The sequence below is a fragment of the Lontra canadensis genome, unplaced genomic scaffold, assembly GCF_010015895.1.
Source record: "Lontra canadensis isolate GAN:19392208 unplaced genomic scaffold, GSC_riverotter_1.0 scaffold53, whole genome shotgun sequence".
Lineage (NCBI taxonomy): Eukaryota > Metazoa > Chordata > Mammalia > Carnivora > Mustelidae > Lontra > Lontra canadensis.
In genome coordinates this window covers 9,623,938-9,636,924 of record NW_022631047.1, presented here as the reverse complement: position 1 = coordinate 9,636,924, position 12,987 = coordinate 9,623,938, and the positions used below count along the sequence as shown (strand labels likewise).

The 12,987-nt window shown below is 51.5% G+C and overlaps 1 protein-coding gene across 4 annotated transcripts; it reads right to left on the bottom strand.

The window, feature by feature from the left end:
- Positions 1-2,249: 2,249 nt before the first annotated feature.
- LPAR5 (lysophosphatidic acid receptor 5) lies at positions 2,250-12,949 on the bottom strand. Of its 4 annotated transcripts, XM_032874779.1 has the most exons (3): positions 12,231-12,554; positions 10,265-10,343; positions 2,250-3,572 (listed from the first exon to the last, which is right to left on the bottom strand). In XM_032874779.1, the coding sequence occupies exon 3, from the start codon at positions 3,362-3,364 to the stop codon at positions 2,261-2,263; it is 1,104 nt and encodes a 367-aa protein (XP_032730670.1). In that variant the 5' UTR covers positions 3,365-3,572; positions 10,265-10,343; positions 12,231-12,554; the 3' UTR covers positions 2,250-2,260. The 4 variants fall into 4 exon arrangements, with proteins under 4 accessions (XP_032730670.1, XP_032730669.1, XP_032730668.1 ...); XM_032874778.1 differs by lacking the exons at positions 10,265-10,343; positions 12,231-12,554 and adding an exon at positions 12,584-12,949; XM_032874777.1 differs by lacking the exon at positions 10,265-10,343.
- Positions 12,950-12,987: the final 38 nt, after the last annotated feature.

Below are 12,987 nucleotides of genomic sequence, written 5' to 3'. Positions count from 1 at the left end.
GTACACTACTCCACACCAAAATTCAACAGTTCATCATTCAACAAATATTTATTAAGCACTTCTTTTGTGCCAGGAGCTGTTCTAGATGCTGAAGATACATCAGAGAATCAAGCAAACAAAAATCCCTGCCCCCAGAGACCTTACGTTCTACCTGGGGGCAAGGGGGGGAGAAACAGACAGAAAACTATAAAAATTATAAAAATAAATAATTATATAGTATGTGAGAAGATACTTGCTCTGTGAGTTTTGGAACTCATTCACATATCAGAATATAAAAATACTCAAGCAATTTTTTTAAAAACTGTCTTCAATTCAGTTTAGTTTGGATAGGGCAAAGTTCTGAGACTTTGGACTACCACCACATTTTATGCTCCCAGGACATGGGTCTTGAACCCTAAGGACGAGGGAAGATGGAGCAGGTGCTAACCATTGGGCCTCTTCAAGAGCTACAGGAGGGCCTAGCCCAGGGCTCAATCTTCCCAACAGATGGTGGAAGGTTCTACTTGAAAGTGATCAAGGAGGAATCTGGGTCAGTTCTCTGCTTTGGCCACCAGGGGTCATTTTACCCCTGTAAATCACCATCTGGAGCAATCCCTTGAAGACACACAAAAGGCTTACTCCAAACTAAAACACACAGACACACACAGGAAAACCCTCACACACACACACACACACACACACACACACACACACATGCCATTGAGAGACCTAGCGACAGAAATGCATACAGGACACACGCATGGCAGCAACTTCCTCACTTATGCAGTCTCAACTCCGCAACCCCTCCCAGCCCTACTCCAGTAAAGAGGGAAGAAGGAAACAGTAGGTGGTCCATTCACCAGTCTTCCATTTCCTTGCCCCCGGCTTGCTAAGAACAGACACCTTATTCCTGTCCTCCCTTGCACTTTTATGTCCCTGGAAACTTCTTTCCTGGCTGTGGCAACAGTTCCCTTTTCCTTTCCCGGGGAAAGAGAAGCCCCACCCCTCCTCCGAGTGTTTGTGTGACTAGTTCACCCCCACCTCAGAGCTGCCCCACCAGCACCAGGAAGCCAAAGTAATGTTGCACTGGGTGTGCAACTCCAATCTACCCCTGCAAACCCTCAAGCCTTTGTGACTAGAATTAGCAATTGATTTGTGGAGCATTGTCCTGTCCCCGCAGTAATAAAAAACAATGTATACATATGCCCTGGGAAGAAGTTACACATGAACTCTAATACTGACTCTTAGATGTCCACAAGGTCAAAGTTATTTTTGGAATATTACTCCCATCAATGTTGTTTGTCCTTTGCAATACTCCACGGTATACCATGGAGTTTTCAAGAGGCTTCATGAAGTGTGATGACATTATTGCTCTCAAAGCTAATGGAATGTGTGCTTGTGTGTTACATTGTTAGTACTTAACGAGTTTTAATTTCTAATACGGTTAAATATCAAAAGGTAAGGTATAAGCAAAGGCTTTTTGGAATCCTCGATTGTTAAGAGTTGTAAAAGGGTCTGAGAGCAAAGTTGGGGAGAACTGTTAATTTCGTACAAAAAATTTTCTCCCTAATTCTAGATGAAGGGCCAGAGGCAGAGAGAGAGAATTTAGGACCTAGAATGGAGGAGGTCTGGAAAGTGGGGTGGGGTGGAAGGAGAAAGGACACCTAGAAAGGCCTACAGAGACCAGCATCTGTGGGGGAAAACACCCTCTAACTCACAGTTTTGTCCTGCCCCCAACCACCTCATGCTGCAGTGTCAGGTCTAAATTGTTACAAGTTACTAACCAAGAATGAAACAGATTCTGTCAGTGTCTCATGCCTCCACGCTGGGCAGGGCAAGGCCAAGTGGAAATGAGAGTGGGTAGCATAGGAGGCACTGAGACTGCTGTGGTTGGTCTAAATCCAGGACACTCATTTTCTGCTCCATCTACCAGCCCTCCATAGTGTTTCATGCCCAAACACCAAGGGCATGTCATCCAGTCGTCTGCCGATGCACTGAGGAAGCTCACAGCGTCACTCACTCTGGACTGGGCGAGGGATCCGCCCCACGCTCACCATCACCACCAAAGCAAAGAAGGCATTTCCACCAGCACTCTTCTTCCTTCCCTGTGCCCCAGGCTCGCCACACTTTGTTCTCTTGTGCCTTTACGGGCAGGAGTTGCCGCCCAGAAGTCCAAGTGCCCGATCCACTTCCCTCATGTACAACATCCTGCGAGTGTGCGCGTGTGAGCGGCTCGGGGGCCTGGGAGGTGGGGGTGACTACGAAACCGTACGCAGTGCATTCAGAGGACCGAGTCCTCGAGGCGCTGGGTCAAGGGCGTCCCGAAGCTGGAAGGCCGGAGCAGCTTCTGGTTGGCGGTAGCCGGACCGGTGATGAGGGTGGCCTCGGTGGACCGTTCGGCGTGCGCTCCCTGAGCCCCGTTGGTGGCCAAGGTCCTGGCGCGGAGCGGAGTGCCCAGGCCGCGCAGGGTGTTGCGGAAACCCTCGGCGCTGAAGTAGTACACGAGCGGGTCCAGCACGCAGTTGGAGCCGGCCAACAGCACCATGACCATGAGCGCCTGGCGCACCCGGTCGCGCACCTCGCTGCGGGCCGCCACCACGTTGCCCCGCAGCAGCCCGTAGACCGCCAGCGTGGCGTTGTAGGGCACGAAGCACAGCAGGAAGATGACGAGGTTGGCCAGCAGGAGGCGCACGGTCTTCTGCCCCCGCCGGCTCCGCGTGCTGTCTGGCCGCGCCAGGGTCCAGAAGACCCGGCCCGACGAGTAGAGCATGGCCGCCAGGGGCAGCAAGAAGCCCAGCGCCTCGGCCAGCAGCAGGAGCCACAGTAGCCTGTTCTGCCACATGTCGCCGAAGCTCTCGAAGCACAGGTGCACCTGGCTGCCGTTGTAGCTGCAGGGCGAGGGCCGGTGCACCAGGCCGGCGGGCACGGCGAACACGGCAATGAGCGCCCACACGCCCAGGCACAGCAGCCGCGCCACGCGGGGCCGCCGCAGGTGCCGCAGCCGCAGCGGGTGCACGATGGCCACGTAGCGGTCCACGTTGATGAGAGTCAAGAAGATGCAGCTGCCGTACATGTTCGTCTGGAAGATGGCACCCGCCGTCTGGCACAGGAGGGCAGAGAAGGGCCAGTAGTGCAGGGCGTAGTAGGAGATGCGCAGGGGCAGCGAGAGGGTGAAGAGCAGGTCGCTGGCCGCCAGGTTGCACATGTACACGCTCACCACGGAGTGCATGCGCAGCACGCGCAGGAAGACCCAGAGGGCCAGCGCGTTGAGGGGAAGCCCTGCGGCCAGGACCAGGCTGTAGACCACCATGTGCAGGTAGTGGGTGTTCCGGTAGTCAGGGCACTGGGAAGCGAGGCTGGAGTTGTTGGCAGAGTTGTGCTGCATGGTACCACAGTGTGAGAGGAGCTAGGCTGGGGACATCATTGGGCACGCTAGGGTCCTGGCCTCGTGTTCATCCCGAGAGTGGGGCCTGGAGGCTGTGCAGGGACCGTCCTGGGGCAGACAGGACATGGGAATGTGGGCTATGGCTGCGGGGCAGATGGCTGTCGGGGGCTTGGACACTTTGGGTCACCGCTTCGTCAGCAGTGGAGACCTGGAATAGGAAGGCAAGCCAAAGTCAAAATTATGCAAGGACAGCGTAGAAGTCCCAAATGTTTATCTTGCTAACCTGGCTGGCCTCTTGAGTCTTTTCTCAGCCTCGGATCTTTCCACAACTTTCCGTCAGGCCACAATAGCTTTCTGCAGTAAGGCTATGTAGCACAGTGTTAAAGGCCCAGGCTCTGGGGTCAGACTGCCTGGGTTTAAATCCTGGTTCTGCCAACTTGCCTATCTAGGTCCTCCAAAAATTGACTTAATCTCTCTGAACCTCATTTTCCTTACCTGGAGAAAAAAGTGGTGGTGGTGGGCGTCTCCCACTTCATGAGGTTATTAGATTAAATGAGATATGTGTTAAGTACACAGGTTCTACTAATAATCTCTCTCCCCCTCTTCCTTTCTCCTACAGATGTTTACTGAGCTTTAGAAGGTTCCAGGCATGTTCACAGCCCTCAACAAAACAAAGGCCTTGCCCCCAGCTCCTTTAATTCCACCGAAGGGAGACAGATAATAAAGTGCAAGTAAAGAGGTCCTATGTCAGATAGTAAGAAATATGATGGAGCACCACCCCTGGAACTCCCCAGGTCTGCTGGCTTCCCGTTATCTAAAGAATAAAGTTCAAATTCCCCAGGACAGTACAAAATCCAGGCCTCATTCATCACATCCATGATTGCTCTTGTGTGGGCTGGATTTGTGGTCAGAACAACCTGGGTTTGACTGGATTGTTTGACTGCTCTCTTAGTTTCTTCGTCTGTAAAGTGGGGACAATAACATTATGGGCTCTCATGGGCTGATCACACACCGGCACACTCCTGCCAAGGAGGGGAAGGTGGCTGTGGGCTGAACTTTTCCAGGTGCTTCCCTGGAGGATCTGACTAGGGAGCTTCCCGGATGGGATTCTGTGATGGAGGGAGAAGGGATTTTTTTAGTGAGGGCTCAGAGGGGACCCTAAGTCCAGAGAGTGTGGCAATGAGGCAAGGAGTTACCAAGGGCCCTGCCAAGGCCACTGGAGAGAGCAGCCCACGGCAGCCACAATGCTCAGGCAAACGCTGGCAGATGAAAGATATGGCCAGGAGGTAGACGAGCCAGAGGACAGGACACGGTCTCAGAATCCCACCCTTCTTAATGCCCTAATGCCACAGAAGCTACTCTTCCATCTTAACCCCTAAATTCCATCTTTTGTGTGTGTGTGGGGGGGAATGGGTAAAATATACACAACTTAAAATTTACTATTTTGACCATCTTTAAGTATATAATTCAGTGACGTTAAGTACACTCACAATGTTGTGTGACCATCACTACTATTTCCAGAACTTTTTCATCATCCCAAACAACTCTATACACGCTAAATACTAACTGCCCATTCCCTCCCCGCACTCCCTCCAGCTCCTGGAAAACTCTATTCTACTTTTTGTCTCCAGGAATTTGCCCATTCTATTTGAATTAGTGTTTTCATTTTCTTTGGGTAAATACCCAGTAGTGCAATTACTGGATCATATGGTAATTTTATTTTTAATTACTTGAGGAAACTCCATACTGTTTTCCACAGTGGCAGCACCAATTTACATTCCCACCAATGGTCCACAAGGGGTCCCTTTTCTCCATGTTCTCACCAGTCCTTGATATTTGTCTTTTCTTTTAGAGGGGGAGAGGGGCAAAGTGAGAGGAAGAGAGAGAACCTTAAGCAAACTCCACGCCCAGCGTGAATCCCAACATGGGGCTCTATACCACAACCCTGAGATCATGACCTGAGCTGAAATCAAGAGTCAGAGACTCAACAGACTGAGCCACCCAGGTGCCCCTCTCATCCTGGTTTTGATTTGCATTTCCCTGTTGAGCATCTTTCTCTGCTGGCTATCTGTAGGTCTTCTTTGGAGAAATGTCTATTCAGGTCCTCTGCCCATTTTTTAAATTAGATTACTTGTATTCTTTTGGTGTTGAGCTGTGTAAGTTGAATTTGCCTATCCCAGACACCTCATCTGAGTGGAACCATACATCTGTCCTTTAGTGTCTGGCTTCTTTCACTTAACATAAAATTGTCACCGTCCATGTTTTAGTATGTATCAGAATTGTAATCTTTTTTTAATAGCTGAATTTTATATATATACATATATATATAAAATATTTTATTTGACAGAAAGAGAGACGAGAGAGAATATACAAGCAGGGGGAGTGAGAGAGGGAGAAGCAGGTGAACAGGAAGCCTGATGTGGGGCTCGATCCCAGGATCCTGGGATCACGACCTGAGCTGAAGGCAGACGCTTAACAACTGAGCCACCCAGGCGCCCCTGAATAATGTATTTATATATATATATATATTTTTGTTTGTTTATCTATTCAACTGTCAATGGTTACTTGGGTTTTTCCACCTTTTGCCTATTGTGAATAATGCTATGAATGTGACGTCTACATGCCATCTGAGGGAACAAAGTTGTCCAGAGACCCTGAGCAATTATCACAAGATACTGGATTTATTCCTCTTGAAAGGAATTTTTAAAAAAGATTTTTGGTTTTTAAAATTACTTTATTTACGTGAGAGAGAGAGCACGTGTGCGCGAGCATGAGTGGGGAGCAGGGCGAGGGAGAGGATCCCCAGCAGACTCCCACTGAGCACAGAGCTGGAAGTGGAGCTCATCGCAGGGCTTGATTCCAGGACCTGCGATATCATGACCTGAGCCAAAATCATGAGCCAGAACCAGATGCTTAACCGACTGAGCCACCCAGGGACCCCTTAAGATTTTATTTTTAAGTGGTAGCTACACTGAACATGGAGCTTGAACTCATATAACTCCGAGATCCAGAGTTGCACGCCTCACCGACAGCCCACCAGGTGCCCAGGAACTGCTTAAATTCTTACCAAGCTGTAAACCTGACTCTAAAGTCTTCCTGTGGGTTTTTTTGTTGTTGTTGTCATTCATTTGTTCTCCCTCAAACCATGACTACCAGCAGTTTAAGCCTTGTAAGAGGTTTAGGAGAACAGTTAGAGGAAATAAACATTTCCTCTGCAAAATACCAATTTCACCAATGAAAATCATCCTAAATGGGGCTGAAACCCGCTGAAAAGCGAATAAAACCAGACTCTTTCCCTGACACATGCCCCACCTCCCATGCTTCTTTGCTCCAGCAGTGCCACACTAACAACAGTTTTGCACAGGTCTTAATGTTTTCAGGACTCTGCTCTTGCACGTGCAGTGCAGGCTCTTTTTTTTTTTTTCTTAAGATTTTATTGATTTGACAGAGATACAGAGAACACAAGTAGGCACAGTGGCATGCAGAGGGAGAGGAGGGAACAGCTTCCCCACTGAGCAGGGAGTCCTATGAGGGACTCGATCCCAGGACCCTGGGATCATGACCTGAGCCGAAGGCAGCCGCTTAACTGACTGAGCCACCCAGATGCCCCAGTGCGGGCTCTTCCGCTTGGAATGCCCTGCCTCCCCCTCTCCAACCGGCAAAGTCAATCATTTCTTAGGACTCTGTAAAGCCTCACCTGCCTCCCTCCCTCCCTCCTGGCAAGGCAGATGTCATTCCCCTTTGTACACTGTTCACCAGGGGTGTCCCACCTGTCTTGTAATTAGCTGTGCTTCTCCTGCCCCTCCCCTTAGACTGTGAGCTCCTCGAGGGAGGGTCTATGGATCATGACTGAGTCATCTTGGTCTCCCCAGCCACTATGTCCATAAATGTTGAGGGAAAAATATTAGTGATGATTTACTGGCCATTCATCCCGTCCCAGGCTATTTTTACATGTGTGGTCTTCAGGCCTTTGAGATAGGTTTTTAGCCTCATTTTTACAGGAAACAGAAGCTCTAGAGTTCCATCAGCATTCACACTCAGGATTCACACCCAGCTCCCAGCTGACCCAGGGCTGTTTGCAGCAAGAGTGGATGGTGGGATATGAGGGTGCATGCGGCCCAGAGCACCTGGTCCCTTACAGCTGCCCGTGAGAAATCTCGACCCACAGATAAAGTTACGTCTTTATTTACCCAGTTGAAATAGACACTTTTTAACAGCCCCCCGTTTCTCGTTGGTAACACAGACTCCTCTTGCTGTCACACACACACACACACACACACACACACACACACACACACAGGAGTGCCCCTCCTTACCATGTCTTCTTACCTACTTAAGCACATTAGTGGTTCACAGCTTTGAACTTCTCAGATTGTTTCCTGGGTGTTTATTTGCTTCCATGATCCCCAGCTAGATGGTAAGGTCGTGGGTTGGGACCCCCTCATCCATGGCTTTCCTCTCAAGCTCACACTTGGGACTCACACTTCAGTCTCTGTGCTTAGCAGGCCCATATGACATTCACTGACTACCTGGAAGGAAATCTGTCCCTCCCTGTCATGTTCACACACCCTGTAATCTTGCTATAATGTCTCTTGTGTCGGTCCCCCAGCCGCTTCTTATCTCACTCCTATATTTCCCAAGTGTATAACTCACCTAGTAGAAGACTCCACCTCCTAAAAGGCCTGTTTGGAAACAGCCTGCATTATATTTTTAAAAACAGTTTACACTGTCACTACAGTCACACTTGATCATTCTTAACCATTACCTGGAGAATCAATAGCTTCTTGCACACACTAGACAATGAATGAGTGAATGAATAATTGTTTACCAAGAATCCCAAGTATTTCTGACAACAAAGTTACAATGTTCAAGAGACCGAAAAGTATTAGATGAGCTGCTAGTTAAAGGGAAAGGCCTTTTGTAAAGCAGATGGAGATGCTTTCGTTACTGGACTCCAAAGTGGAGAAGTCCTTTTTGTGGAAAATCATTGCTTTCTGATAGATACACAAGGGCCTGAGCCGGGCATCGAGGACTGCCAGGACCCTGCCCTGGTCCCCACCCCATCTGCCTGCTTCCCTGGGGCTCCTGTCAGTGGAGCTGTGTGGGCACGGTGCCAGGCCAGATGGCAAAGATGGGGAAAACTGCGAAAAAGGAGGCAAACAGGAAGTGGGAGGAGGGCTCTAGCTGGGGGGGCGGGAAGGTGGGCAGCCCAGGATCTCACCCCAATCCTGCCTTGAGAAAGAGGTCAGGTTGTAGAAGAGATGGAGGAACCAAAGAAACAGCAACTGTCCCAGAAAGGATCAAACACCGGGGCTTTGTGTCCCCAGCGAGGAGGGAGGACCTGGAGGCCCACATCATCTTATAACCTCCAGGCGCACAGATGTGGTTATGAGCACAGCGCCACATGCAGATGTGCGTGCGAAGACACGTAGACGTGCACACAAGATCCCCGGTATGTGCACTCACCTGCTAACACACAAGTAGGTGCATGCACAGAGGCGCGGACAACTAGGCCAGAGGAGGAAGAGCGGACACAGCCCTTGCCTTAGGGACAGTATTCTTACCCAGCGAGAAAGAGCGCATCAGGCAGCCTCAGGAGCCATCCCCACAACATATCCCCGCCCCAAAACACTGAGGGGCTGAGGAAACACCCTGGGGACTGCCCAGGGCACACCACCCGCCCTCCACACCACTCACACACCAGAGCCAGGACAGCCACCTTCCTCCTCCCCTGGTCTCTTTCAGGTCTCTTTCAGCTTCCTAGGTGCACATCAGAGGGCCAGGTTCCTGACTGCCTCAGGCCTCTTGAACCTGTCCCACTGCCCTCTGAGCTGGGCTGGGCGCTGCGCTTTGCTGAGATAAGCCAGAGGGGCAGAGCTATTTTCTGCCAGGCAGGAAGTGAGAATTGAGTAAAAATGTGCAGGAGGCTAGGTCACGGTCATCCCTCCCTCTCCTCCACACAACCTGCCTGTGCTATCCACCCTTCTGGCGGCTGACCAGCCATGGGGCTGAAGAGAAAGGAATAAGTGATTCCGGACAATGGTGGAGGCAGGGTGGGGAAAGAAATAACTCTTCTCTGTCCAGCTCCCTCCTGTCCACCACACTCTCCATGTGCACCCCCCCCACCCCCCCTGCACACCCGCCAAATGCCTTGCTCTGTCTCCTCCTTAGTCATTCACGCCCTCCAGGAGTTTGAAAAGAAGGAACCTCAGATCTCATCCTCCTTGCCCAGGAAGATGCATTCTAGAATAGCCCCAAACCTCATTTTATTTTTTTTTGTAAAGATTTTTATTTGACAGAGAGAGAGATCACAAGTAGGCGATAGGCAGACAGAGAGAGAAGGGGAAGCAGGCTCCCCACTAACCAGAGAGCCCAATGCAGGACTGGATCCCCGGACCCTGAGATCATGACCTGAGCAGAAGGCAGAGGCTCAACCCACTGAGCCACCCAGGTGCCCCCCAAACCTCATTTTAGATTCCAGAGGCCACAGCTGAGAGTCACAGTGAGCCAGCATGTCCCACCCCTGTGCCCTCTACCCACCCCCAACCCCCCCATTAGCTAAGCCCACCTCCGCAGCTGTGAGCTGGCAATACTGGCAGGATGTCCCCTTTACCTACAGACAGGCTTAATTCTAAATTATACTTTTTTTTTTTAAAAGATTTGTGAGAGCAAGAGCGTGAGTGCACAAGCATGAGCAGGGGGAGGGGCCGAAGGGAGGGAGAAGCAGGCTTCTCCATGTGGGGCTTGGTTCCAGGACCCTGAGATCATGACTTGAGCCAAAGGCAGACACTTAACTGACTGAGCCACCCAGGCGCCCCTAAATTATACGTCTGTTATATGTGTATGTTCAGACTCCCCAAACAGATCCAAACCAGGCTAAAGCCTCCAGCAGAAGCTTACCAAAGTTTGAAGGCTTTGTGAACAGCTCTGTCCTAGAGCTGTTCTGAGGACACAGATGAACCCCGCTCGTCTGAGGGGCCTGTGGTGTGGAGATAGTACAATGACACCACGGTGAGTGGATGGCCTCTTCCTTCCCCCGGGGATGGGGGGGGTGGCCACAGTCTTCCCAAGGAGAGAAGCCTCTGGCACAGGCCCCCCAGGGCTGTTGTGCTCTCTCTCCATGGCCCCTCTTCCTGTTCCAGGCCTGCTCTGCTGTCTCCAGCCAAAATTCCTGCTCCGGCCTCTCCCCACCTGGCCCCACCTCAGCCTGTCACTTCCTGCATCATCCAGTATCCTCCTTGGCCACGTCTTCTCCCTCTGGATATTCTGACCTCACCTCTCCCATTTTTTCTGGGCCAAAGCAGAAAGCAAATGTGGCCTACAGCTCCGGAGTCGGTATCCCATGTCTGTGGATGTCACCGCACCACCCGCACATCTCCCTCCACCCTGCTTTCAAGAGCTGGAAAAACAGGAAATAAAGTCACCATCCAGAGAAGTCGCTGGGACCGGATCAGCCCGCTGCCACAGCCCTGTGCCCTGAGTTGTCCCTGCGCATCTTACCCTTGCTCTGGGGCCTGGTTGGGTCCTGCCCCCACAACAGAAAGCCTGAGCTTTTGACCTCTTTGACCTTGCCCTGAACTTGGGCGGCACTTTTCCCGAGCTTCTGGCTTCGCCCTCCACCTTTCCCCTGCCTCCTTCCCCTTCCCATGGCACCAACCCCCCCAACACACACACAAGGTGTCTATTTTGCTGAGGTGTACTCTGCAGGGAGCAAACTGGGGAGGACCAACATCATCAGGCAGAGACATGAGGATCTGGGCTCTAGAGTCTCTGAGTGGCCAGGAGGGGAGGCTCACAAGTGCAGGCAAGTTCCTATTTTTCCCTCAGTCCTTGCCTCCATCTCCCCCTGGGGCTGCAACTTTCTCACTCTAAAAGGAGCCGGAGATACAACCTGGTGGGAGTGATCCTTCTTGTCATGGGGGGTCTCCCCTAAATAGAGGTAACAGGTAAGCAGCTGCCCTTAGTAGTGGGATCCAAAGTTATTACAAGGCCTTGCCGACTGTCACCTGTGCCCAGTATCTGAAACTCCATCCCCTTCGTGCCACTCATGAGCCGCATTCTATCAGAGTCATAGGGACATTAGAGAGCATCTTGTCTAATCTCGTACAGAAGATGGATGCACTGGGTTGTTGGTTTGTTTCTCAAAAATCCCATTAAGATACACCTTGGTTGGGGCGCCTGGGTGGCTCAGTGACCTCTGCCTTCGGCTCAGGTCATGATCCCAGGGTCCTGGGATCAAGCCCTGCATTGGGCTCTCTGCTCATCAGGGAGCCTGCTTCCCTTCCTCTCTCTGCCTGCCTCTCTAGTTGTGATCTCTGTTTGTCACATAAATAAAAATCTTTTTTAAAAAAGAGTTTCTTTAAGATATACCTTGGTTAGCTGGGAAGGATAGCTACAAGAACACATCTGTGCCAGCAATACCATTAGTGGAGTTTAATCAGATGAGTTCATTGTCATCTAGCAGAGGGCTTGGCCTGGGGGGAGGGGGGAAAGGGTCTGGGAGAGTGGAACAGGGCTAGACACCACCCCCAGAGAACCCTCCTCAGTGGCTGTGGGAAGCCCAGGGTTCAGCATAACAGTGGGGGCCTCGGGGGGGAGGGGAAGACACATCTCCCCAAGATTCTCCAGTGTGGGGGCCTCGGGCTTCAGAGGGGCACTCCTCAATGTGCCTAGTGTGGTGGCTGCCTCCCCAGGCTCGCTCTGGAAAAGACTGCAGGAGGCAGCCCCATTTAGCTTTTCACTCTATTCAGAAAGATTTTCCAGGTCCCACGGCCCTCCTCATCTCCAGCCCCACCCATGAACCCCACTCTAAAGGAGGGACTTGTTCCCCCTGCAAAGTTCAACCCCACCGGTGACAGCCCCATACCTGTGTTCCCTGTGGCTTCCGCTGCCTGCTCTGGGCTGGGCTGGCAGGACCTGCTCCTGAGGTGGGTGGGGACACATTCTCCTGGCAGATCTCAGCGTGTCCCAGCTCCCTGCACTCAGTCAACCCCACACAGGGCAGGGAGAGAGAGAGGAAGCAGTGCCCTCCATGGCCTTTGCAGCCCGTCAGCAAAGAAACCCCGGCAGAGAGTGGCACTTAGTCCAGCCCCAACTCTTGCCTACTAATGGCCCCCCCCACCGCCCATTGCTCACACACTCCCTAGCTTCCGGGAAGCCCAACTGGCACACCCACCCACGGGGATGAATGACTAACCACCCACTCTGAGCTGTGCTTACACCAGTTCCCCCTGGTGCCTCTTTCTTTTTTGGGTTCCAGCAGGTGGTTTCGCTCTTGCCATTCATGGTCACCCAGGACTATTCCCCCCTGCTTCTGTCTGGCTCCCCTAAGGAGCTCCTTCTTCTGGGGAACGGGGGACTCGGATGGCAGCCCCTTGTTCTGCACCCTCTGGCTGAGCCCCTGACCTTCTGTATCAACAAGGCTAGGCATGTTGGCCATGCCCAGTACACAAAAACAACTTAAAAGGCTTTGACTGTAGGTGAAAAAGGATATTGTGGTCAAGTCAGTCTGAGAAACTCTAACCTGAACAGGTTTCTCTATGACAGGGTTTCTCATGGTCTTTACCATGCCATGAGAAGACTGATTAGGTGTTCATAACTGAAGCTGGGTGAAGGGTTCATGG